This window comes from Carettochelys insculpta, chromosome 1 (genome assembly GCF_033958435.1).
Source record: "Carettochelys insculpta isolate YL-2023 chromosome 1, ASM3395843v1, whole genome shotgun sequence".
NCBI lineage: Eukaryota > Metazoa > Chordata > Testudines > Carettochelyidae > Carettochelys > Carettochelys insculpta.
The window spans coordinates 334,581,523-334,609,376 of record NC_134137.1 but is presented as its reverse complement, the minus strand read 5'-3'; the positions used below and the strand labels follow the sequence as shown (position 1 = coordinate 334,609,376).

The following is a 27,854-nucleotide window of genomic DNA, read 5'->3' as shown; positions in this document are numbered from 1 at the left end:
GGTTGCTAGCCTCTACAACACGAGTGCAAATAACACACACACACAATAAGCCTTTCCCAAGGGTACCCCAGTATCCATTGTCTAGGGAGGCAGAAGAGGGCATTAAGCCTGTAATCTCTTCCCTCCTTGAACAAGGGATGCTTGTTTACACAGCCTCACCATGTAACACACCTATACTACCTGTGAAGAAGAAAGGAAAATTTGATAACCAGGGTAAACAAATCTATAGGTTTGTGCAAGACCTGAGAGCCATCAACAAATTTGTAATCCCCAGGTTTCCAGTAGTACCTAACCCTGCTGCTATTCTTTCCTTTGTTCCACCCACATCTAAATGGTTCTCTGTAATAGATTTATGTTCTGCTTTCTTCTCTATTCCAGTGCATGAGGATTCCCAGTTCCTCTTTGCCTTTTCTTTTCAGGGTCGTCAGTTAACCTGGACATGTCTTCCCCAAGGTTATTGTGAAAGCCCTACCCTGTTTTCTCAGTTTCTGAAAACTGATCTTGATTCCATAGCTCTCCCCTGTGGGTCTGCACTAGTTCAATCTGTGGATGATGTGTTAATTGCCAATGAGACTGAGGAAGAATGTAGAACTGATACTCTGCATGTGTTAAAATGCCTGGCTGAAAGGGGTCATAAGGCCTCCAAAGCCAAATTGCAATTTGCTAAACAACAGGTTCAGTACTTGGGACATTTACTTTCAGGAGATGGCAGCCAGTTAACACCTGAGCCGATCTCACAAGTACTCTCCATTCCTCGCCCATTAACCAAATGTCAGGTACGCAAATTTCTGGGTGCTGCTGGATATCGCAGACAATGGATTCCTAATTTCTCTGTGCTCACCAGACCCCTTACTGAGCTACTCTTCAATGCAGCCTCTGATCCTGTGGAATGGTCTACAGATTGCGAATTTGCCTTCCTTTCTCTTAAAACTCTTCTCTCACAGCCCCCAGCACTTGGGTTACCCGACTATCTGAAACCTTTTACCCTATTATGTCATGAGCAGGATGGAATTGCATCAGGGCTTCTCTGTCAACCCTTTGGGTCCACACCCCACCCAGTAGCTTATTTTTCAGCAACCCTGGACTCAGTAGCCCGTGGGTTTCCACCCTGCCTACGAGCAGTTGCAGCTGCTGCTGAATTACTTGAAAAAGCTCAACCTATCACATTAGGACACAGTGTTATCCTACAGGTCCCCCATACTGTCTCTGCTCTCTTGCAGCGACACCGCACCCAGCATCTGTCTGTTCAGAAACAGACCCGCTATGAAAATGTTATCCTTTCTTCTCCAAATGTTGTCATTCAAAGGTGTAATGTGCTTAACCCAGCTACTCTTTTTCCTTTACCCTCTGATGGTGAACCTCATATCCACGACTGTGAAGAACTGCTTGAACACTGTAAGCCTCGCCAAGATCTGTCTGATCAACCCCTGGAAAATGCAGATCAGGTATTGTACACTGATGGGTCATGTAAAAGAAATCCATTTGGTGAACTAGAGACTGGGTATGCCATGGTTTCAGATAATGATGTTCTAGAAGCATTTTCTCTCCCAGGTATCAGATCAGCTCAAGCAGCTGAACTTATCGCTTTAACCCGTGCATGTCTCCTAGCTCCTGGACAGTCTGCTGCTATTTACACTGACTCAAAATATGCTCTCTCTGTTTGTCATGCTACAGGACAAATTTGGAAACAGCGAGGTTTCCTTACCTCCTCTGGCTCTGCTGTCTCCCATGGTCCCCTTATCTCCCAACTTCTCGATGCCATTCAGCTCCCTATGTCCCTCTCCATTACCCATTGCCCGGCTCACACAGGTGCAACTGATCCTGTTTCTATGGGCAATGCAAGTGTTGATGCTGTGGCCAGACATGCAGCAGCACATGGACCTCTGGCTCCTTTTCAGATTCTGGTCTCTCTCTCTCTCCCTGTTTCTTTGCAGGACCTGATAGAGCTACAGAAGGCTGCTCCACCTGCAGAGAAAAATCTCTGGGAAAAAGCAGGCTCCTCCTTATCCCCAGCAGGGATCATGGTTGCACCTGACGGTCACCCGGTCGCCCCGAGATCTCTTACACAACAGCTTGCTCAGGTGTCTCACCAGATGACACACATGAGCAAAAGGGGGGTGGCCTCACAGATCCTAAAACAATGGTACGCCCCAAGCGTGCACATAGAAGCTGCAAGGATATCTAATTCATGTATGACTTGTAAGCAGTTTAATGTTGCAGGAGGAGAAACTACAGCTCCAAGCGCCACTCCATGGCCAGAAGGACCATTTCAGTATTTGCAAGTAGACTTTATTGAACTTCCAAAATGTATGATGTATCAGTATTGCCTTGTTATAGTGTGTTTGTTTAGTGGCTGGATTGAGCATTTCCCTTGCAGAAAAGCAGATGCTGTGACTGTAGCTAAGAAGTTGTTGACTGAGATCATTCCCAGATTTGGTGTGCCCTTACGAATTGATTCTGACTGAGGGAGCCACTTCACTGCGTCCCTTATGACTGCCATCTGCAAGGCTTTAAATGTCTCTCAGCAGTTCCATACCCCATACCACCCACAGGCCAGCGGCCACACAGAAAGAAGGAACCTTGACATAAAACGGCGGTTAGGGAAGATCTGTGCTGACACCGGACTGAAGTGGCCAGAAGCCCTACCCTTAGTGCTAATGCATCTTAGAAATACACCTAATAGAGAAAACAACCTCACACCCCATGAAATAGTCTTTGGCCGACCCATGGCAGTGGGACTATCACCCCCTAGAGTTGTAAAAAGTTTAAGTGAGGAGGAGTTTGACTCTTTAACCGAATTTGTTATCCAACTAACTAAGCTTGCTTCCAGCTTACATTTGCAGGTGAAAGAAGCCCTCCCAGTACCTACTGATGTACTGTGCCACAACATCCGATCAGGTGACTATGTGCTTGTGAAGGAACATCGCAGAAAGAACTGCCTCGCAGCCCAGTGGGAAGGACCGTTCCAAGTGCTGCTTGTCACCCACACAGCAGTGAAGGTAAAGGAGCGCCCCTCGTGGATCCACGCAAGTCATGTACGCCGAACTGTAGACCCAGCAGAGCTGATTGACCCCGTCACCCAGGACCCCTCCCTGGAGGAATCACCTGAGGACAAGGTTCAGCAGACCGAGGAGGCAGACTCCCAAGCCAGACTGCTACCAGACAGGCCTCCACCGGGAGCTTTAAGATATAAACTGAGAGATATAAACTGAGAAATAGAACTGTGCCACCAAAGAACTGCAGGTAATCCTAACACCCTGTAACGTTCATAAAAAGGAAACTTCCTGCAGTATTGAGTGAATTAAAAGACTACGAAATCTCGAAGAGTGCCTGCAGAGGCAAGCCAAACAATACTAAACGACTGAGCTTTACTAAGGAGACTGTTGTGCTATTTGCTTACTGACTACTGTGTTATTACTATCCTTGGTATTTTAGAGCTTTAAGATACTATAATAAGATGGGTTAAGTATCTTAGCAGAAGAAGAATACCTAAGATTGTCCAAAATAAAATTAGAGTGATACTCCTGAGGAGTATCAAAAGGGGGGATTTGTGGGGGGAAAAAGGAAAAAGAAAAACTGCTGTAGGGGTTAAAATTTTTACTTTTCCACAATAACCAGACCCCACTCTGAGAGAGGAAATTAGGGGGTCATCTGCACCTCTTTGAAGTTGTTACCTTGTCACCTAGAGACAATTTACCCTGTAGACTCCTCTGGTTTTGTTATCATGTACCTTTGTAGGGTAAACTGAAGTCAGCAGAGCTGGTGTTTGCAGACAGATCTCAGGATAACTTGGCTGAGACTCTGGTATGTTAAAGAAGACAATTAATTACCAAACTATCTAAACAAACTGTATAAAAAGGCCTGAAAACTGATTCTCAGGGCTCCCACTTCTCTGGAAGTTGGCAGCCTGCATATATGCAAATAAACTTTCCTTTTAGATCTCACTCTTGCCTCACTGCTTTGACCTCCAGCCTCGGACCTTTGGGGAACAATGTACCCCAGGGGAAAGTGGCTTCACCGACACAGTACAGCAGACAGCCAGGTGCTGTGCCAACAACTGCTGGCTTAAGCTATGCAGCAGTATCCAGACCTGTGCCGAGTCTGGTAATCTCAGGGGAATATACAAGGGCATAAAGAAGGCAATGGGACCCATCCAGAACAAGATGGCACCTCTGAAATCCAAATCTGGTGAAGTCATCACTGATAAAGCCAAACAGATGGAGCGATGGGTCGAGCACTACTCCGAGCTGTACTCATGTGAGAGCACTGTGGTTGATACAGCCCTCAATGCCATCGAGCTCCTGTCAGTCATGGACGAGCTGGACCACGAACCAACTGTGGTCGAATTGAAGAAAGCCATTGACAGCACTGCAGTAGGAAAGGCCCCAGGCCAGAATGATATACCACCAGAGGTAATCAAGTGTGCCTTGGACACACTCCTGGAAACCCTACATGAGCTGCTGTGCCTGTGGTGGAGAGAGGGTGAGGTTCCACAGAATATGGGGGACGCCAACATTGTAACCTTGTATAAGAACAAAGGAGACAGAAGTGACTGTAACAATTACCGTGGAATCTCCCTCCTAAGTATCACTGATAAATTGTTTGCTCATGTCATCCTCGGCAGACTCCAGAAGCTCGCTGGGAGGGTGTATCCTGAATCTCAGTGTGGATTCCGCGCCAAGAGATCTACCAGTGATATGATCTTCTCCCTGAGGCAGCTGCAGGAGAAATGCAGGGAGCAGAAGAAGCCACTCTATGTCGCCTTCATCGACCTGACCAAGGCTTTCGACTCGGTCAGTAGGGATGGACTGTTTAAATTGCTCCACAAGACAGGCTGTCCAACATGGCTACTCAGGATGACCCAAGCTTTCCACGAAGACAGAGAGGAACCATCCAATATGATGGCACATCATCGGATGCCTTCAGCATCAGGAGTGGCGTCAAACAAGGATGCGTCCTTGCTCCGACATTGTTCGGGATCTTCTTCGCAGTCCTCCTGAAGCATGCCTTTGGATCCTCAACAGAGGGCATCTTTTTGCACACAAGATCTGACGGGAAACTGCTTAATCTGGCAAGGCTGAAGGCTAAGTCTAAGGTGCGGGAAGTGCTCATCAGAGACATGCTGTTTGCAGACGATGCTGCTGTAGTGACACACACAGGAGGCCAACTTCAAAAACTGCTGCATCAGTTCTCCAAAGCATGCAAGGACTTCGGGCTTACCATCAGCATGGAGAAGACAAACCTACTTGGTCAGGACGTTGATGAACCTCCAGCAATGAGCATTGACAATTACACGCTAGAGGTCATCCACGAGTTTACTTACCTCGGGTCCACCATCGCCAACATCCTGTTGCTGGAATCTGAGCTAAACAGGAGGATTGGAAAAGCAGCCATAACTCTGTTCAGACAAAGCAAGGGAGTGTGGAACAACAACAAGCTGTACACTCGCACCAAAATGCAAGTCTAGAGAGCCTGCATCCTCAGCACACTCCTCTATGGCAGCGAGTCTTGGACCTTGTATGCCCACCAGGAAAAGAGGCTGAATGTCTTCCACTTGTGCTGCCTCAGGCGCATTCTTGGGATATCATGGAAGGACAGAGTGCCCAACAACGCTGTCCTCAAGCAAGCTGGAATTCCAACCATGCATCCCTCCTCAGGCAGCGGTGGCTCTGCTGGCTTGGCCACATCCATAGGATGAATGATGGAAGGATCCCAAAAGACATCCTGTATGGTGAGCTAGCCTCTGGCAAAAGACCTCCCAGATGCTCCCAATTGCGCTACAAAGACGTCTGTAAGAGAGACCTCAAGGAGGCAGACATCAACCCAGATAGTTGGGAAGAGCTGGCAGACGACCGCAGCAGCTGGAAGCAGGAACTACACAAGGGCCTTCAGAAGGGTGAGATGAAGATCAGACAGCTAGCTGAGGAGAAGCGAGCCCATAGAAAGAACAGAAAAGACCTGCCAGACACCCACTACATATGCAGCAGATGTAGCAAGGACTGTCACTCTCGTGTGGGCCTCCACAGTCACAGTCAATGCTGCAAATGACGATCTTAAATGGAGTTACAAAGGGCATGGTCCATAGTCTATGCAGACTGAAGGATGCCTTCTACTAGAAGTGAAAGCAGCTGCACTTGTACTCAAGTAATTATTTTGGTACTTTTTCCACCTCTGATAATTGTCACCGTGCCAATTTGGTCACCCACAAAAACCACTAGAATTTGCAACACTTGAATTCACCATCTCTACTCCCTATACAATGAATGGGGAGAGTCGGGTACTTCAAAAGGGGATTCACACGAGCCACCATGGTAGGAGACTCCCTATCTGAACTAGCTAGCAGGAGGCACCAAGGTTTGGGGCGGGGGGGCAAGCTAAGCTTTGTACTTCCCTCAGAGATAGGCACCTAAGTCCAGCCTGCAGGAAGGCACCACCTTCTGCTCTGGATTCTCATCTGCCAACACCCTGTCACCTATACCACTCTTTATAAGAAGCTGGCAGGTGGAAGGATACAGAGTGGACGAAATAAACAATGAAAGAATCATTAGGACAGAGAAAAAGAGAGAGAAAAGCAAGCATGAGAATGACTTTGCGACCCAGTGGTCCATATGAGATCATTCATATAGAAGGCCCAGGATAGTCCCTTGGTCCAATAACTTTTTAAGTGATTGATCCCAGTGGAAGAGTTTCATTAGGAGAGATTATGTGTATGTCTACATTGTAATTAAAAACTTGCAACTGGCCTGTGCCAGCTGCTGAGGGCAGTAAGACTAGACTACAGTAAAACCCCAAGTTACGCAGGGCAATTTTTTGTGCAAGTCAGGCTAGGGAGCCAGGAACAAGCTACCACTTGGTTCCCAGCTCCCCAATTCTTGCAGGGCCCAGGAAACTGATCTGTCCACCAGGGCTGGTCAGTTTCATGGCTACTTTTCCCTTCCTTCCTCCAGCTGCGAGGCTGCCAGTGGCACCGCTGGAGGAAGGCAGGCTGACAGCTGCAGAGCAGCTTCAAGTTGTGCTGAACTTGCATTAAAGTGAATTATGCACAACTTGAAGCTGCATATTTGGAGGGTTTTCTGTATTTAATTGCAGTGCAGACTTCAAGCCAGTGCTTGTAGGGTCCTAAAGCCCAGGATTCAGCCCAAGCACAGAATCATACACTGCAATCAATAAGCTCCATAAACCAGAGCCAGCTGGCATAGGCCAACAGTGGGTGTCTAACTGCAGTGTAGATATAATTGGAGAGTCCACATCAGCTTATCCCATATTAGAGATAGCAGATCCCTGTTCAAATCTTCGCACTCATACAGCTGGAGGGGAGATGAACCATAGGTCTCCCAGATGAGTACCCTGCCACTGGGCTAAAAGTTGAGGGAGGTAGCTGTCGTCCTTCCCTTTGTGTTTTGGTGCCTATGAGATTCTCCAGTGACTGACAGGGAGTTATGTGAACCCAGTGGGGACTGATTCAGCAATTTAAATGCCCAGAGTTACTCTAGCCCTTATATGTACATTTACATGGAATATGAATTCTGTCCAGCAGTGATCTATGCAACTTCTGCATGTCAGTAGCGCAAGAAGTATGCACAGGCCTTGTTGCTGGGACATGGAGTTCACCCACATGAAAACCCATATGGAGTTTACCATATATGCCCTGACTAACTTATAAACCTCTCACCAGCATGCCTCTTTACAGATTCTGCCACAGAGTACATATTAAGTGACCACCTGAGACGAAAAGGACTTAAGCACCTTTTGAAAAATCCTACTCCAGTTCTACCTGCATTGTTGGGCATTTAAATCCATGTAAAAATCTAGCCTTAAGTAATTTAGGAGCTTAAATGCTATTTTAAAAAAAAAAAAAAATTACTGACTGATATCCCACTAATTTCCAGTGAGACTTAGGTTTCCAAATCACTTGGCTGCTTTTGACAATTTTACCAACAGTTGCAAATAATTTCAAAATTTGCAGCTGTAACATAATACAATTATTTGTTTTTCCTACCAATGCTAATCAGGCTCCTATCTCAGAACCATAATAGACAATTACAAGGTGGACTGAAAGTATTAACAACAATGAACTGTTCAGTACCCTGGACAAGTACTGCCAACCAAGACAGACTACCTGTACTCCGGAAGAGATATCCATTGTTATAAACAAATACAGACAGAACAGTTCCTGCTTTTGTTATTTCCTCTCTAGTGGTATGCGCACTCAGTGTTGTTAATTTCAGCAAAATCAGCCATGATCAATTATTACAGCTTAGACAATCATTGATGCTGTATGACAACAGAATTAAAAAACTATAGTAATAACCATCTTACCATATATAGCAACAAATCCTTAATTTGTCACCAATGACAGCTTGTAACACATTTCTGGCGTTACAAACCATTACCAGAAGACATGTGAAGTTATTTCCAGCATACAAAATTTATCTTCATTTGTTATATGATGCAAAAAATAAAAGCCCTGTATAAAAACTGATGGCAGAATACAGCCCTTTTATCTTATTTAATGTTCTGTACATAATTTTCCAATCTGGATTATAATCATATGCAATAAATCAACTAATTAATTATACAGGTTCACCTTCACTTTAGTAAAGTTAAAAAAAAAACACGCACGTTCCATAAACCCAGATAATTTAAACAAAATGTGATGAAATTCTTGATTAATGAAACAATGGTCTTAGTGACAGTGAAAAGTTTTGTCTTTTAATATGCAGTCATAAAAGAACAAGAAATTTACAATGAACAAATTCCTATTCAGATTCAATATAACAGCTATTATAAGATGCTATATATCACAGAACTAAGAATAGAATGACAAATTGCCTCCTCAAAGAATTAACCTTTCTAAATCTCGTTCAGCATCACAGTGAAATACATTTCTACAACTGTCTTTATGGAATAAACAGCTACAGTAACATCGATATAATTCATAAACAGCTAAATTTCTTAACTACTAAAAGTCACTGGATGTTAAATATTGCTTATGATACATTTTAATTCCAAATTATTGTGAACTTTATAATTAGAGAACAACTCTTAACATATATGCTGGAATTAATCTAGCATGTATGATAGTCATACTTTCTCTGTCATCTTCATGGGCATTTTCATAAGTGAATAAAGGCTGACATGTCATTCACTTTTAGCCAGTTCCCTAACACCACTGAAATCAAATGGAATTTTGCCAATGACATAATGGGATCAGAATTTGGTTTTTGTGAAGTTTTACTTATGCTTTTGTGAATGCAACTGAGTTTATGGTATCCAAATCAATTTCTATTTATTACTTTCATTCAAACAAAATAGCGGAACTACACATTTTTCTTAATGGTAATATTATAACTTTATATCTGGACTCTATTCTTAATTGCCACTACATCAGAAATATTTAAAAGGTTTCTTCTAGACATTAGATTTCATTATTAAAGACTTGCTGACACCTCAGAGACACAAAAAAAAAAAAAACCCCACAAACCTCAGTCCCACGTGCAAAAGCTAACAGTACAGAAATTGCATATAATTTTGAAACCAGAATTGAACTTTGTAATAAAGTATTTCACATATTTATCCTCTGGCAACACTTTTATACCAGAATTTATATAGGTTTAAAATAGAATGTATAAAGAACCCATGTGTCCATAAAGTTTCTGTAACAAACACTGGTACTCACACTTTTTCTAATGATGTTTTTGAAATCAAACACTGCTCTTTTGCATAGCAAAGTTATTAAAATGTTGGTCATGCTAAAAGCAAATCTGCACTTACCCCAGCGTTGTCATCGTGACAATGGTGTACCAGAAAGCAGCAGGTATGCTGGTGAACTTGCTGGCTGATGAACCTTTCTCTGCATAGAACATGACTGTGGCAAAAATGATGATGGCCATGGTTAGTGAGAAGAGGAGAAAGCCCAACTCCGAGGCACAGCTCTTCAGCGTGTAACCCAGGATGCGCAGCCCCTGTGAGTGGCGTGAAAACTTAAAGATCCGGAAGACACGAAAGACACGCAGAGTCACAAATGCCCCACTGACATCCTCATTATCTGTCATCACCAGGCCAATATAATAGGGCATGATGGCCACTACATCAATAATGCTCATGACGCTGCGCACAAACTTGTAGCGGTTGGGAGCTGCCACCAGACGCAGCAGATACTCAACAGTGAAGATCATGACACAGGCGGTATCCAGGCAGAAAAAAGCCACAGCATAGCGCTCCCCACAGGGCAGTTCCTTGATGCGCCCAGGATTTACCCCACATGGCACTGTCTCCACCACGTTCGCAATGACAGAGACTGCAATGAAGAAGCCAGTAACATAGTAGAAGACCAGGGCCAGTGTACTTGTGTGTGGATTTTCAAAGGCCCGCCACATTCTCTCCCGAGTTGTCATGGAGGGCAGGCAATTCTCAGCCGCGTGATCCTGATCTGCATCATCCTGCAAGCGCTCAGCATTCTCACGCCTGCGATCCTTGTATTCCTCATAGCAGCAGTCACCAATGATCTCAGGGATTATGCCAAAGAAGGCCAGCTCCTCATCGTAAGCCGATATACATTCTTGTCGAGGGTAGTGCAGCTTCCCTGTACGATAGAAGTTGAGGATGTGACGGAAGATGTCAGGATCCCGGTCAAAAAAGTACTGCTGTGTCTCTGGGTGGTAGAAGAAGTCTCGTTCTGAGCTGCCCAGCAGCGTATCAGGGTACCGCTCCAAGGTGTCCTGCCATGTCTGGAACTGGGTTCCACTGACGTTCAGTACAATCAGAGAGTCCTGGCTTCGCTTTCTCTCCTGCCGAGGAGCAGCTGGCATGGGATTTGTGGCCACTGGCATCCATCCTATGGCTGCTGCCCGTGCAAACGGCAACCACGCTGCTACTCCTGCTGCCATGGTCCAACCCGCTACTGCTGCCGCAGCTGCTGACAAATCACTTTTGAGCAAATTTCGGCTTGGACACTAAAATATAAGTTTTAAAACAGAATAAACACAAATGCTCACACAATATCAATTCGCTGAACAGCAATTCATCAACTTGTATTAATATTATTTAAAAACTTCTCCTGTTTCCTCCCTTTCCTCTCCCAATAGCTTAGGATAAGAAACCAGTGTACTGGCAAAGCCGTCCTGCTCTGGTGTTCACAACCCCCTCATCCTCCCTACCAGCTGGTTCCTGTGGAGAAAAGGTCCCTCTGTTGCATACGAACAGCAGCGGCTGCCTGCGAAGGCTGAGCAACCAGCTAGGGCCAGCCACTCGGAGCGAGATCTCTGTGCGCCCACCCCGACTCTCCTCCCACCTGTTCCTTTCCGAGGCTGGCGGGATGGGAGCTGGAGAGAGGCAGGGGCAGCGGCGGAGCAGTCCCCAGGCGGGGCTATGGCAGACTCGGTCCCGCCCTGCACAAAGCCGAGCGGCCGGGCTGGAGGGGGGCTGGGTGAGCAGGCGCGGGCGGCCGCCCATGCTTAGCCGGAGCCCCAGCGCAATCTCCCGCGCTGCCCCCGCGCGCCGCAGCCGGCTGCCCCGAGAAGCGGCCGGGGAGGAGCTCAGGGCGGCGACGTGAAACTTCCCGGCAAGTTTCTTCGAAGAAAACCCGCCGGCGCAGAGTGACGCGCAGGGGAAGCCCCGGCGGAGGCGGCGAGGGGAACGACGGCCGGGGGCGGTGTTCAGAGCGGGGGGGCGGTGTTCAGAGCGGGGGGGGGGGGGGCCGGGGAAGGGAAGTTCGGTGAAAGCTGCGGGGAGGCAGCTGCAGTGGGGAGCGTCACGCGCCTGTGGGGCCGGGAAGCGGGGCGGGGCCGGCGGGGCTAGAGGGTTGGGGTGCCCAGAGTGCCGGGGTATCAGAGATTTATAGGCCACATGAGCCTGACAGCCGGGGCATGGGGGGTCGCCACAGAGCAGGGGGTGCCGGGGAGGTGCGGGGCTAAGGGGGCAGGGGCCTTAGGGAGAGCTCGGTGGGGCTGGGGGCCCTTGCAGAGGCTAGGCCGGCAGGGGTATTGGGGTGTCCATAGTGCTGGGGCTGCCGGGGATTGGAGGGGGCGGGGCTGCGGGACCCCTTGCTGTGGCCGGGGGGGGGGGGGCCTCCGTAGGGCAGAGCGTGCCGGGGCGGGGTTAGGTGGCCCCTTGCAGGGGCGCTGGGAAGGTCCCCGGAGTGCAGGGCGTGCTGGGGAGCGGGGACAATGGCGTTGCGGGGGGAGGTCTCCGTAGGGCAGCAGGTGCCAGGGCGGGGGTCCGGGCGCCTCGTGCGGGCTTAGGGGACGCGTGGCCCCGCGGGAGCCGGCAGGGCTCAGGGCGGGAAGCCGAGGCTGAGGGCGCCTCCCTGCTTACCTGGGCGGGCACCCTCAGCGGCGAGAGGCAGAGGCAGAGCCGCCGCCCCCCCCGCGGCAGGGGCACAGCCCGCGGCACGTACCTGGCTGGCGGGGTCCGGTCGCCGCACTCATTCGCGTGGAGACTTTTTCCCTCCGCGGGGCAGGCGGCCGCGCCCGGGCAGGGAGCCGAGGGACCAGCACCGCCGGGGCGTCCCCCTCCGCAACCGCCGAGCACCGCCAGCAACAAGTTCCAGGCTGGGGGGCGGGCGCAACGTGATCACGCCGGGCAAGTGAATGCGGCGCGGAGCGGGCGGCGGGCTGGCCCCGGTCAGGAGCGAGGCGCGCCGCTGCCCACGCCGGCGGGCTGCCCAGGGGCTGCAGATGGCCGCGGCCTGGGGCGGGGGGAGAGGCGCTGGGGAGGCGGAGGACAGCGCGGGGCTTTTCTCTCCGACCCCTCCGCTGGGTGGGCCATGCCTCGCCTCGCCTCGCCTCGCCTCGCCTCGCTGCCGGAGGAGCTGCGGCGGCAGGTGATTATTTTCCAGGCGGCTTCTTCTCCTTCCCGCTGCGGGAGGCGGTCCGGAGGGAAGCGGGCGGCAGAGGCGGCGCGGAGCAGGAGGACATCGATCCGCCGGAGGAACAAAGAGAATTACAAATCGCGACACGCCGGGCTGCGGTGCCGGCGTGGTTGGGGTGGCGGGGGTGACTGGTGTCCGGTGGCTCCGTCCACCCCCTGCTTGGGGCGTAGTGAGCTGCCCGGTGCCGGGGGCGGAGGTCAGGCTCTGGCTGCGGCGATCGGGTTGGTCTCTTTGAAGTGGCCTTTCCTTGCAACAAGGGGGAAATTAGTTACTTAAAGTGGGGGGGAAAAATCCAAGGACCGGCTGGAAGTGAAGAGTTTAATAGACGCTTCATGCATCTTTGTAGTTCCCATCATCGCATCCCTTATCCAGGTTGCTTTTCCAGCCTCCCAGAGAGGCGAGCGGTGGGACGGGTATTGGGAGCATTTTCGTCCTTCTGCCCTTTTCTGGTCCCTTTTAAAACAGTCCCTCCTCCCACCCTCTTTCTCATCACTAGGTGGCGCGTGGATGACAAGAAGTTAATTCCTCGCCTCCTAAAACTGCCCTACTGCAGGGATCCACGGAGAGAAGCACTCTGCCTGCACCCACCTAATCCTTCTTATTAGAGATGTAATTAGAGCCAAATTTAGCAATGGTGGCAAAATTATCCAGTAACTATAAAAGTCCATGGTATTTGTATTCCGTAATATCCACAGTAATGTTTCCAGGCTGTGGTTTTTGAAGAAACAGATTGTAAATTTAGGCAAATTTTGCATCTTCCATTTAAAAAAAAACACTGCAGAGCTCTGAGATATAATTGACTAATTTTAAAATGCTGTTTTACTAGTACCTAGTAAGCAAAACCAAAGCTTTGTATTTCAGAATTAAAAGACTTAAAACAACCAAGTCTTTTCCACTGAGCTTGCAAAAAGCTCTCTCTTCACTGGTGTTTGATTTGGCATAGTAATAAGATGAAGAGCTACAAATCTATCATATAGTAATCTTCTTCCTTCACATTTCACTATCTGAAACTGCAGTTTTAGCAAATTTTTTCATCCTTGTTATATCCCTGATAAGAAGCCTGACTTACACGAAGAAGACACAAATCACCTCATCTGGCAAATTATTAATAAAAACTAGGAGGGTCTAGCAAGGTATATATACTGTACTTTTAAGTGGGCTTGGCTGTTTTTAAAATAGTATGGTTTGACTTTTGCCATAGAAAGCTATATTTTGTAGATGCCTATTGAATGACAGTGCTCTATCAAGAAAGAGAAATATTTGAAGAAGTGAGGTAGCTACAAAATATATAAGTATTGCAAAGCATATAATCCATCTGATTTCTGAATTGGGAAAACTTGGGATCATGAGCATCGAGTCAAGCAGACTAAACTAATGTTAAAGGAAAAGAAGCTCTTTATTAGAAATGCTAAGATTCAAATCTAAATTATCAGTATATTATTCTTACACTTTTCTACTATCAGCAACATGTATGCAGGAGTAACAATGCTTTTTTAAAATGACAGTGGCTAAAGCTTTAAAAATCTTTAATATTTTGCCATTTAGAAAGACTGTCATTATAAGCTTTTTATAAAACAATGCTATAACACCATATTGTTTGGCAGAACCTGGGAATGAGGGACAGGGAATGGATTACTTAATGATTACGTGTTCTCTTAATTCCCTCTGGAGCACCTGTCATTGTCCAGTGTTGCAAGGCAGGATACAGGACTAACTAAACCTTTGGTCAGACCCAGTAGGGCCATTTTTATGTTCTTTTGTAATAAGTTATTGATTATTCTTATAAAGAGACCTGCCCTCCAGTTTACAACAGGTTGGTCAAGATATACGTAAGGGGCTTTAAATGTCAGTGATACCACTTGCCAATGCTAAATGAAAAGGCTGCTCTCTGATCTAGCAATGTCAAAAGGTAATGTGACAACTAACAAAACATCTGATTGATGTGTTCATTAGTTTAGCAGTGAGCCTTTCCTTATAAAATGGTTAGCCCTTTTTTTGTAATCTTTGAGTAATTTTTTGTTTGCTTGTGTTTTTTTTTTTTTACAAAATTGAACAGTGGAATCAGAACTGATGCTCCCACTTCTATATATGCACACACACACACAAACGAATGAAGATCCATTCCCTTTTAGATCTCACTGAAATTTTCATGTTGCTTTGCAGAGGAAACAACAAGAAATCTATGAAAACCAGCTTAGTTGGAAGACAGGGTAAGGGACAATATTTGGATAATACATCTTGAACTTCCACATGTTAAGTCATAAGTTTGAGGTCAAAAGTGACTGAAAGTAGCATCTTTCATAGAACTGTGAAATGTTAATGTCCAGTTCCTTTTAAACAGGTCTTCATATTACAGAAATGGTGGTATGTTCAGAAATAGTACCCTCAGAAGAGAAGCTAAGGATCATACAGGTATAATATGGGGTTATATATTCTACTGCCTTCTCATTTCAGCATAAAATATATGCATCTCAGTAACATTTTTAATTTCTAGACAAGCTTCAAGTCTTACTTGTGTTCAGCCTGTTCTGTGCACAGTGAATTTTCAGTCGCCAGTATTCTCAATCCTGCGCATTTCAGGAGGACTAATTTCATGTAAGTATATAAACAGTTTGTCTCCTGAAGTCAAAATCTGTCTGTGACATCAGTGTCAGTTACTGGGAAATTGGCATGGTGTGATATAGAGGATTATCACTTCAAATAAAAATTAAGCGGGAGGAACACGAAAGAGAGAGACATGGTTGACGAGAATGCTGTTGGAACTATAGCAATAAAATATAAAATAAATTGCTTCTATACAGTTTTTCAAAATTCTGTTCTGAGATGGCAAGAGGTCTGTATGAATTAAGCAAATTAAAGCCTAAGATGCCAAAGAACCAATCCATTTATTTATTCATTTTCTGTAATGCATTCTTGAGATATTTAGGTTTTTTTTTTTAAATGAAAAGCTTTGTTTGGTACACAAAATCGTATGGTCTCTGTCATAAGAATTCATTCAGCATTAAGTTAATACTCCATCGTTAACTCACAAAATTATTATAAAAGGAACAGAATTATTTAAAGCCATATTGTCATCTTTCCTGTGATAAAGTCTGGAAAATGGGGAAGGGGAATGATGTTCAGTGACCACCACCCAGTCATCCATCAGGTGTTTAGCAGTGGGATGGAGACACTTGGAACGGGGAGAGGTGAAGCAAGGGTTGTGCCTTAAGGGAGGAGGTGGAGCGTGGGCAGGAAGAGGTGGAGCAAGGGTTTGGAGGTTAGAGCAGGGCAGGGCTTTGGTGTGGAGCAGTCACCCAGAACACTGGAAGCTACAGGTATTTTTAAATAAAAGTACTCTCTCTTTCCATGATGTAGAAACATTCCTTTTGCTTTGTAGGGTAGTGAGAGTGAACCAGAAGGTGCAGAGGTGTAGATGAACTTAAATAATCTGCAGGTTCTGGGGATCTGAATGCCTTGTCATTTCTGCACCAAAATGGGGGGAAATCCCCTTCTCCAAATTTCTCCATCCTTGGGAGGAAACTTTACTAAAGACAACCTCAAAGATTTTCCCTGTGTTCTTCCATTAGAAGGGGTCATGTAGCCTCAAATATTTATACCTATGCTTTCTCATAAAAAATTATTTCCTCTGTTTTCTGTAATGTTTGATATGTCACATAGACTCTAGAATTTATTCATGAAAACCAAAATAAATATTACACTGAAGTGCGTAGGAAATACCGGATGGAACTATTAATATATTGCTTAATAGCAAAAAGGTAAAAGAAAACTTTTAAACGTTTCCCAGTGTATGTAATGATAAGTACATTAATTACTGGATGTCTTCAAAATGGAACATTAGGCTCATTTTTATATAGACTGGGAGTCTGATCCCCTGGAGGGCAAGCATACCATTACATTTCATAGATTCTAAAGCCTGAAGAGACTCTTATGAAAAGAACAGCATACTGGATCAGACCATAGGTCCATCAAGCCCAGTATCCTGTCTTCCGATGGTGGCCAGTGCCAGGTTCCCCAGAGGGAATCAACAGAACAGGTAATCACCAAGTGATCAATTCCCTGTCACCCATTTCCAGCCTCTGGCAAACAGAGGCTAGGAACATCCTCCATGCCCATCCTGGCGAATAGCCATCCTCCATTAATTCATTTAGTTCTTTTTTAAACTCTGCTATAGTTTTGGCCTTCATAACATCCTCCAGCAAGGCGGTTCCACAGGTTAACTGTGCATTGTGTGCAAAAATATTTCTTGTTGTTTGTATTAAACCTGCTACCTATTAATTTCATTTGGTGACCCCTTGTTCTTGTGTTGTGAGAAGGAGTAAATGACATTTCCTTGTTTGCTTTCCCTACACCAGTCATGATTTTATATACCGTACCTCTATCATATCCCCCCTTAATTGTCTTTTTTCCAAGCTAAAAAGTCAGTCTTATTAATCTGTCCTCATATGGCAGACATTCCATACCCTTAATCATTTTTGTTGCCCTTTTCTGAACCTTTTCCAATTCAAGTATATCTTTTTTGCGATGGAGTGACCATATTTGCACACAGTATTCCAGATGTGGATGTACCATGGATTTATACGGGGTAATATGGTATTTTCTGTCTTAGCTATTCCTTTCTTAATGATTCCCTACATTCTGTTAGCTTTTTTGACTGCTGCTGCACACTGAGTGGATGCTTTTAAAGAACTATCCACAGTGACGAAGATCTGTTTCTTTAGTGGTAACAATTAAGCCAGACCCGATCATTTTATATGTATAGTTGGGATTATATTTTCCGATGAGTATTACTTTGCATTTATCAACATTGAATTTAATCTGACATTTTGTTGCCCAATTGCCCAATTTATTAAGATCCTTTTGTAGCTCTTCACAGTCTGCTTGAGACTTAACTGTTTTGAGTAGTTTTGTGTCATCTGCAAATTTTGTGACCTCACTGTTCATCTCTTTTTCCAGATCATTTGTAAATATGTTGAATAGGACTGGTCCCAGTACAAACCCCGCGGGACACCATTATTACCTCTCTCCATTTTGGAAACTGATTGTTTATTCCGACCCTTTGTTTCCAATCTTCTAACCCATTATCAATCCAAGAGCGTATCTTCCCTCTTATCCCATGACAGTTACCTTTGCTTAGTAGCCTTTGGTGAGAAACCTTGTCAAAGGCTTTCTGAAAATCTAAGTACACTATATCCACAGGATCCCCCTTGTCCACATACTGGTTGACCCTTTCAAAAAATTCTAATAGATTGGTGAGGCATGATTTCCCTTTACAAAAGCCTTGTTGACTCTTCCCCAACAAATAATGTTCATGAATGTGTACGACAATTCTGTTCTTTACTACAGTTTCAACCAGTTTGTGCAGTACTGAAGTACTGGTCCTGGTGACTTATTACTATTTAGTTTATCAATTCGTTCCAAAACCTCTTCTAATGACAGTCAATTTGAGACAGTTCTTCATCAGATTTGTTACCTGAAAAGAATTGCTCAGATTTGGGAATCTCCCTCACATCCTAAGCTGTGAAAACTGATGCAAAGAAATCATTTTTAGTTTCTCTGCAATGGCCTTATCATCGAGCGCTCCTTCAGCATCTCGATCATCCAGTGGCCCCACTGGTGGTTTAGCAGTCTTCCTACTTCTGATGTACTTTTAAAAAAAAAAAATGCTATTACTTTTTGACTCATTGGCTAGCTGTTTTTCAGATTCTTTTTTGGCCTTCCTAAATTATGTTTTTACACTTCATTTGGCAGAGTTTGTTCCTTTCTATTTTCCTTACTAGGATTTAATTTCCATTTTTTAAAGGATGCCTTTTTATCTCTCGCTGCCTCTTTTACTTTATTGTTTAACCACGGTGGCACTTTTTTGGTTTTCTTACTGCTTTTCCTAAATTGGGGTATACATTTAAGTTGAGCCTCAATTATGGTATCTTTAAAAAGTTTCCATGCAGCTGGCAGGGATTGCACTTTAGGTACTGTACCTTTTATTTTCTGTTTAACTAACTTCCTCATTTTTATGTAGTCCCCCTTTCTGAAATTAAATACTACACTCTTGGGCTGCTGCAGTATTTTCCCAGCCACAGGAATGTTAAATTTAATTATATTATGGTCACTATTACCCAGAGGTCCAGACACATTCACCTCTTGGACCAGATTCTGTGCTTCACTTAGGACTAAATCGAGAATCACCTCTCCCCTTGTGGGTTCCAGGAATAGCTGCTCCAAGAAGCAGTCATTTAAGGTGTCAAGAAACTTCATTTCAGCTTCGTGTCCTGAAGTGACATGTACCCAGTCTATGTGGGGATAGTTGAAATCCCCCATTATTAGTGGGTTTTTTATTTTAATAGCCTCTCTAATCTCCCTCAGCATTTCACAGTCACTATCACCATCCTGGTCAGGTAATGGTAATATATATATATAATGGTAATATATCCCAACCATTATATTCTTATTATTCAAGCACGGGTTTATTATCCAGAAAGATTCTATGGTGCAGTTTGGTTCATTTATGATTTTTACTTCATTTGATTCTACGCATTCTTTAACGGATAGTGCCACTCCACCTCCAGCACTCCCTGTTCTGTCTTTCCGATAAATTTTGTACCCTGGTATTACCGTGTCCCATTGATTATCCTCATTCCGCCAAGTTTCTGCGATACCTATTATATCGATATCTTCATTTAATATGTGGCACTCTAGCTCACCCACCTTATTATTTAGACTTCTAGCATTTGTATATAAGCACTTTAAAAACTTGTCACTCTTCAGCTGCCTGCTGTTACACGATATAATTGAAAGGGACTCTGTTTCATTTGACTGTTCCTCATCAGATACTACCTGTGTTTTATCATGTTGCATCCTCTCCTTCTTACTAGGATGTAGAGAATCTCCAGTAAGAGATCCTGCCCTAAGGAATGCCACCATCTGAACCATGTGTGCCTCAGCACCTGTTGGTTTTCCCCAGCCCTTAGTTTAAAAACTGCTATATAACCTTTTACATTTTAAATGCCAGTAATCTGGTTCCATTTTGGTTTAGGTGGAGCCCATCTTTCCTATATAGGCTCCCCTAGCCCTACCCCTTTCCTAAAAGTTTCCCCATTCCTTATAAATCTAAACCCCTCCCTTTACACCATCATCTCATCCACTCATTGAGACCCTGCAGTTCTGTCTGGCCCTGTGCATGGAACTGGAAGTATTTGAGAGAATGCCACCATGGAGGTCCTGGACTTCATCTCCTACCTTGCAGCCTAAATTTGGCCTCTTGGACCTCCCTCCTATCCTTCCCTTTGTTGTTGGTACTAATATGTACCACAACCACCCGTGCTTCCCCAGTAATACACACGTCTATCTAGTTATCTCCAGAGATCCACAGACCTCGCACCAGGCAGGCAAGTCTCCATGTGGTTCTCCTGGTCATCACAAACACAACTGTCTATGTTCCTAATGACTGAATCGCTCATAACTAAAACCTGTCTCTTCCTAATAACTGGAGTTCCCTCCCCTGGAGAGGTATCCTCAGTGCGAGAGGATAATCTGACATCATCTGGAAGGACAAGCAACAAGCGGTCCGGTGTCACCTTACAGACGAACATAAATGTATGAGCATAAGCTTTCGTGGGCAAAGACCCACTTCGTCAGATGCAGGTCACAAAGTGGGTCTTTGCCCATGAAAGCTAATGCTCATGCATTTGTGTTAGTCTAAAAAATGCCAAAGGACCCCTCGTTGCTTTTGCAGATCCAGACTAACACAGATACCCCTCTGATACTTGACATCTGGAAGGAGGATCCTAGCTATGAGATCATTTCCCTCTGCTCCAGGTAGATGTTCTCCTTCCCTGAGGCTTTCATCCTCCTCAACAGCACCCAGGCTGTCAGACTGGAGGTGGGAACGTTCTATGTCCCAAGAAGTCTCATTTATGTATCTGTCTGTCTCTCTCAGCTCCTCCAGTTCTGCCACCCTGGCCTACAAAGTATGTACATGGTGTCTGAGGGCCAGGAGCTCCTTGCAGTGGATGCACATATAGTCCACCTGCCCAGAGGGCAGGTAATCATACATGCTGCATTGAGTGCAGTAAACTGGATAACTCCCACCCTGTTGCTGGGCTTCTGCCTGTATTGTCTTATTAAACCTGAAGTGGGTCATGTGGATTAAGTTAGGATGTTATTGGCTTTAAATTCAAGTTGGAGGATTTAAGTGTTGCTAGTCGCTAGTCTCCCCTCAAACTCCCCTCTAAACTGCCTCGCAAAACTCCCCTGTTAGCTGCTCCTGTTCGCTCATCTAATCTGATCTGATCATCTAATCTGACCTCCAGTTTAATATAGACCAGTGTTTCCCAATTTTATTTTGCCACAGAACCCTTTTAAACTCAAGGGAAGTTTGTGGAAACCCTAGTAATAGTCTTGCATATGGAGCTGAAAAAGTAGACCACAAATAAGTAAGGTTAATAAACAAATGCTAAACAAGGTCATGATATCAACATTTAGTTTAATTGCACACATTTAAAAACAAAAATCACATTTAATAGACTTAATAGAGTGAATACAGGGATTTATGATGGTATATAACAGGCAATTGCACCATTGACTGCACGTGCAGTCAGAGTAGTGACATCATTGCCCCCCTCTGGCTAAGCTGGCATACACAGGGACACATTGTGGCAGACACAAATGAAATTTGTTTTTGATAAAATTAATAAATTCTTAAATATTATTTTTAAATAATACTTTATTGTAATGGAATTTTCTCCCATTACCCTTATTTTCACTTTGTGGAACCCCAGGGTTTCGCAGAACACCATTTGGGAAACACTGATATAGACCATAGAACTTCTCCAAAAATATTTCCTACGTCATATCTTTTTAGAAAAACATCTGATTTAAAAATTGTCAGTGATGGAGACTCCACCATGATCCTTGGCTAATTGTTCCAGTGGTTAAATACCCTGACTGATTTAAAAAAATGCATTATTTCTTAGTTCTTAGTTATTTCTTAGTAGTTCTTACCTGTTCTCTATCCTGCTGGAAAATTATAACAAGTGGGGTTCTGCAGGGGTCTGTGTTGGGACTGGTTCTGTTCAATATCTTCATCAATGATTTAGATATTGGCATAGAAAGTACGCTTATTAAGTTTGCAGATGGTACCAAGTTGGGAGGGGTTGCAACTGCTTTGGAGGATAGGGTTGTAATTCAAAATGATCTGGATAAATTGGAGAAATGGTCTGAGGTAAACAGGATGAAGTTTAATAAGGACAAAAGCAAAGTGCTCCACTTGGGAAGGAACAATCAGTTTCACACATACAGAATGGGAAGGGACTGTCTAGGAATGACTACAGCAGAAAGGGATCTAGGAGTTATAGTGGACCACAAGATAAATATGAGTCAACAGTGTGATGCTGTTGCAAAAAAAGCAAACTTGATTCTGGGATGCATTAACAGGTATATTGTGAACAAGACACGAGAAGTCATTCTTCTGCTCTACTCTACGCTGGTTAGGCCTCAGCTGGAGTATTGTGTCCAGTTCTGGGCACCACAGTTCAAGAAAGATGTGGAGAAATTAGAAAGGGTCCAGAAAAGCACAACAAGAATGATCAAAGGTCTAGAGAATGTGACCTATGAAGAAAGGCTGAAACAACTGGGCTTGTTTAGTTTGGAAAAGAGAAGATTGAGGGGAGACATAATAGCGGTTTTCAGGTATCTAAAAGGGTGTTATAAGGAGGAGGGAGAAAACTTGTTCTTCTTGGCTTCTGAGGATAGAACAAGAGGGAATGGACTTAAACTGCAGCAAGGGAGGTTTAGGTTGGACATTAGGAAAAAGTTCCTAACTGTCAGGGTGGTCAAACAGTGAATAAATTGCCAAGGGAAGTTGTGGAATCTCCATTGCTGGAGATATTTAAGAACAGGTTAGATAGATGTCTCTCAGGGATGGTTTAGACAATACTTCGTCCTGTCATTGGGGCAGGGTGCTGGACTTGGTGGCATCTCGAGGTCCCTTCCAGTCCTAGTATTCTATGATTCTATGATTATTTCAGTCTGAATTTGTCTAGCTTTTCATATATATATATGGTGATATACATCTCATAGAACTGGAAGGGACCTTGGGAGGTCATTGAGTCCAGTCCCTTGCCCTCTTGGCAGGACAAAGCACTATCCCCACCTTTTTTTTCCCCTCTCCTCTATTTGCTCCAGATCCCTAAGTGGCCCTCTTAAGCACTGGGGTCGCAACCTGAGTTTAGCAGGCCAATGCTCAAACTACTGAGCTATCCCTCCCACCATTGTGGTTTAACTTCTAACTGTTGGATTGTGTTTTTATCTTTCTCTGTTAGGTTGGAGAGACCATTATAAAGTATTTGTTACCCATGTAGATGCTTATGTACTGTAAATAAATCACAATTTAACCTTCTCTTTTTTAAACTACATAGCTTGAGCTCCTGGAATCTCTCACACTAAGAGAGACTTTCTAATCTTTTAATCTTTCTCACTTCTATTATGCAAACACTATTCATCAGCTGCAAGGGTCCATGGATTAAAACCTGAGTCTACAGAGCCTGATGAATTCATAATGCCATTAGGAACCCAGGCAGATCCAGAGTGACAGTGCCCTGTGACCCTCTGATTTGCCAGGTGCCCTATTTAACCCCAGTAGTTGACCCAGAAAGTTGTCTGGGAAGTGTCAGGCAACTGGCTGCTGTGACCTCAGACATCACTTTGTTTTTTGGTAACATTCTGACTTTTACATCCTGACTCTGGCCTGTGTTATCTATCTTCTCTGACTCTGACCCTGATTCCTACCTCCAGTTCCAATCTGGTACTACCTCTGACCTCTGGTCTCTGACTTCAGTCTCATGTCAACCATGATTGTTGCTTACTGAACCTGGCTTGTGTGAATAATATAACTCTTGTTCAGTGATTAGTTCCTGATGTGCAGATCTCAGTAGAGCAGTGACTGCCAGTAGAAATTGCCTGTTCCCTAGTCCCTTATATCAGCATAGCTACGTCCACACGTGAAGCCTATATCGAAGTAGCCTATTTCGATGTGGCAACAGCGAAATAGGCTATTTCAATGAATAACGTCTACACGTCCTCCAGGGCTGGCAACGTCGATGCTCAACATCGAAGTTGCACAGCACCACATCGAAATAGGCGCAGCGAGGGAACATCTACGTGCCAAAGTAGCACACATCGAAATAGGGGTGCCAGGCACAGCTGCAGACAGGGTCACAGGACAGGCTAGCACTTCCGGGGCAACAGCTAGCTGCTCCCTTAAAGGGCCTCCCCCCAGACACACTCAGCCTGCACAGCACGCGGTCTGCAGAGCCATAGGCACGCAGACCTTGGGCGACGCAGTCATGGACCCCCAGAAGCCGCAGCAGCCAGAGGTCCACCCAGCCGCCCCTGCAGGAGCAGGGCTTGCCCTGCTCCATGCCATGCGGGAGGCAGCTGAGCACCTCCTTGCCACACAGGAGGAGGAGTGGCCTGCAGGGGAGGAGGACTCAACCCCCAACCCTGCAGCACCCCGACCCTCCTCCCCCGCCTCACACGCCAGTGGCTGTGGAGCTACCCCACCAGCACCGACTGGTGGGAGCGGCTGGTGCTTGGGGAGTGGGACGACGACCGCTGGCTCAGGAACTTTAGAATGAGCCGGCAGACATTTATGGAGCTATGCCAGTGGCTCACCCCCGCACTCAGGCACCAGGACACCACCATGCGGCGTGCCCTCCCTGTGGAGAAACGGGTCGGCATCGCTGTCTGGAAGCTGGCCACTCCAGACAGCTACCGATCCGTGGGACAGCAGTTTGGTGTCGGCAAGTCCACCATCGGGGCTGTCCTCATGGAGGTAAGAGGACCCACGGGGGGAGGGGGGGAGGCAGCCCTGGCAGGGCAGGGCAGGGGGGCCCTGGCAGGGGAGGGCCACACACACCCTGCTCACCCCTCATTGGTGCTCTCCCATGTGCTTCCCCTGCAGGTCGTGCGCGCCATCAACGCCATGCTCCTCCACAGGCTTGTGAGGCTGGGAGACCCGGATGCCACCATCGCGGGCTTTGCCACGCTGGGCTTCGCCAATTGCTTTGGGGCTCTGGATGGGACTCACATCCCCATCCGCGCCCTGGTGCACAGTGGAGGGCGCTACATAAACCAGAAGGGCTACCACTCAGTGGTCCTCCAGGCCTTGGTGGACAGCTGGGGCCGTTTCCAGGACATTTATGTGGGCTGGCCTGGCAGCACCCACGACGCCCAGGTTTTCCGGAACTCGGGCCTGTGCCACTGGCTGGAGGTGGGGACCTACATCCCCCAGTGGGAGAGCCCTGTGGGGGACACCACCATGCCCCTCTGCGTCATCGCAGATGCGGCATACCCCCTCCGGCCCTGGCTCATGCACCCTTACGCGGGCCACCTATCAGTCAGCTAGGAGCGCTTCAACATGCGCCTGAACCACGCGCGCCAGGTGGTGGAGCGCTCATTTGGCCACCTCAAAGGGCGCTGGAGATGTTTCCTCACCCGCCTGGATGCGGGCCCCACCAACATCCCCCAGATTGTGGGTGTGTGCAGTGCCCTACACAATCTGGTGGAGAGCAAAGGGGAGGCCTTTTTTCATGGCTGGGCTGTGGAGGTCAGCAGGGCCGACGTGTAGCCACCCGCTGACCCCAGTCACCAGGTGGACCTCGAAGGGACCCGGGTCCGGGAGGCCCTGTGGGCCCACTTCGATGAGGCCGCGGGGTGAATGCTGCCAGGCCCCCCACTGCGACCCCCCCCCATCCTCCACAACACTCCCTGCCCCTACGCCCACACCATGGAGCACCCAGCAGCACACCCCCCGCCACTTCTCCTGCACAAATAAAATCAGACCCTTGTTCGTGAAATCAAACTGGTTTACTTTCAACTCTGTTCTATAACTAACTAATACAAACTATATACAGGAACTTCTAACTAACTTAAATATGAGAAGTGTACGTATATATCAACAAAAAAAAACAAGGATAACAAGGAAGGGGAGAACTATTTACATGGGGGGGACTGGGCAAACGGGGGGGCATAAATAAATAAATGCCAACTATATACAAGGGGGGGGCACGTCCTGGGCCCCACGCCCCTATAGTCCAGCACTGGGGGTGGGCGGCCAGGAGGCCCGCCTCGGCTACAGCCCTGTCCAGGGCTGGCTGGGGGCCGGGCGGACTGGCAGATACGTCTGGCGAGTGTCAGCTGGCCCCAGGTCTCCCTTGGCGGAACGGCCCTGGGTGGTGGGGCGACGGCGGATGGCGCGGCGACAAGAGGAGCAGCAGGTGGCGCGGCGGGTGGAGCAGTCAGGGCGGGTGCAGCAGCGGCCGGTGAGGCATGGGGGGCCAGGTAGTCTGCTATGTGGTTGAGTGGCTCCATGTAGGCCCCCCATGCCTCTTGGCGCCAAGCCAGCACCCGCTCCTGGAGGTGGAGGCGGCGTTGCTCCACCTTCAGGCGCTGCTCCGCGACCTCCACCTGCCGGCAGTGGAGGGCCAGCAGCTGGGGGTCCATCGCCGATGGCTGGTGCTGGGTCCGCCGTCTTGCCCGCCGTGGGGCCGGTCAGTCCTCTGCCGAGGGGCTGGCCTGGAGCGATGGCCCCAGAGGGCATTCCGGGACCACTGAAGCCTCGCCGGTGCTCTCTGGTCCTTCCGATGGTGCAGCTGCGGAACACAGGAGGGGGGGAAGAAGAGTGGAGACAGGCGTTGGTGTGAGCCCCGAGCTGTGGCCCTTGTCCCCCCACCCCTGTGCTGCAGGTTCTCCATCCCCGTCCGCAGGAGATGCTGCTGTGATGGGGTTCAGGGATTCCCCTGAACTGCACCCCGTCCCCCGGCGGGAGTGACTCTCACTTCACTCAGCAGTATCTCTGACAGGAGAGGTTTCTTAGGCAACAGATGCCCAGTTTCTCCCAGAAGTGACAGTACAGCAGTCAGAGACAGTCCTTCCAACCCGTCCTGGGGAGAAGACCCTGAGGGGTGCCCCTCTGGGGTGTAGCTTTCCCCCTCCTCAGGCTGGCTGCCTTCCAGCTCTCCCTTCCCCTAGCCTCTACCTGCGGCCCCCAATTCAAAGCCAGCTCGGCTCCTCCCTCCTCTTTTACCAGGGCAGAGGTGTAACCTGCCAGTTGTAGCCCCAGGATCATCCTTAGCCACTGGGAGCTATTCAGCTGGTTGCTCATATCTAGCCTGAGACTCGCATTTGCACTCCCCCCACTCCATCACATGCTGCTGCTGCTGCTGCTGCTGAGGGGTGTCCCACCCCCTCCTCCCAGGGGACCCTAGAGGTTCCACTCCCCCCAGCCCCGGGGATGGGGCATGGCACTGTCGTGCTGGGGGGCGGGGGCAGGGGCTGATGCACTCCTGTGAGGGACATGGCACTGCTGTCCTTGGGGCCATGGCCATCTGGGCATGTGGAGGGCCCTGGCCACATATCTATTACCGCCGCCCCTCAACCCCGGGGGTGTACACTGGCAGCGTACATACCTGTAGGTCCACTCCCACGGTCGGGGGACACCCGGGGGGTGGACGCCCGACTGCTGCTCCGGGATGGCAGGAGGATGTGCAGGCCAGTGTCAGTAGAGGAGGAGTCCCCCCCCCCCTCCTCCTCCTGCTCCGGTGCCCCGGGGGTGGGCTCCAGGGGGGGCCCCCGGGGTGCAGGGCTTACCTCCGGGGCGGACTCCGGCTCTGGGGCCTGCTGGGGCTCCTCAGCCGAGGTATCAAGCGTGGCCGGAGGGGAGGAGGTGTGCCGGGGGCCCAGGATGTCCCTGAGCTCCCTGTAAAAGGGGCAAGTGACGGGGGCAGCCCCAGATCGGCCGGCCGCATCCTGGGCCTGGGCGTAACCCTGCCGCAGCTCCTTGACTTTACTCCGGACATGGTCTGGAGTGTGGGCAGGGTGACCCCGGGCGGCCAGGCCCTCGGCCAGCCGAGCGAACGCATCCGCATTCTGCCTCTTGCTCCCCATTACCTGGAGCACCTCCTCCTCGCTCCAGAGCCCCAGCAGG

General features: G+C 47.5%; 1 protein-coding gene across 2 annotated transcripts in view; it reads right to left on the bottom strand.

The window, feature by feature from the left end:
- Positions 1-10,889, bottom strand: part of KCND2 (potassium voltage-gated channel subfamily D member 2) — a 458,315-nt gene extending 447,426 nt beyond the window's left edge. For both annotated transcript variants that reach the window (XM_074984101.1, XM_074984102.1), the window contains exon 1: positions 9,775-10,889. In XM_074984101.1, the coding sequence (XP_074840202.1) occupies positions 9,775-10,889 (1,115 nt within the window). The remainder of the gene's footprint in view (positions 1-9,774) is intronic.
- Positions 10,890-27,854: the final 16,965 nt, after the last annotated feature.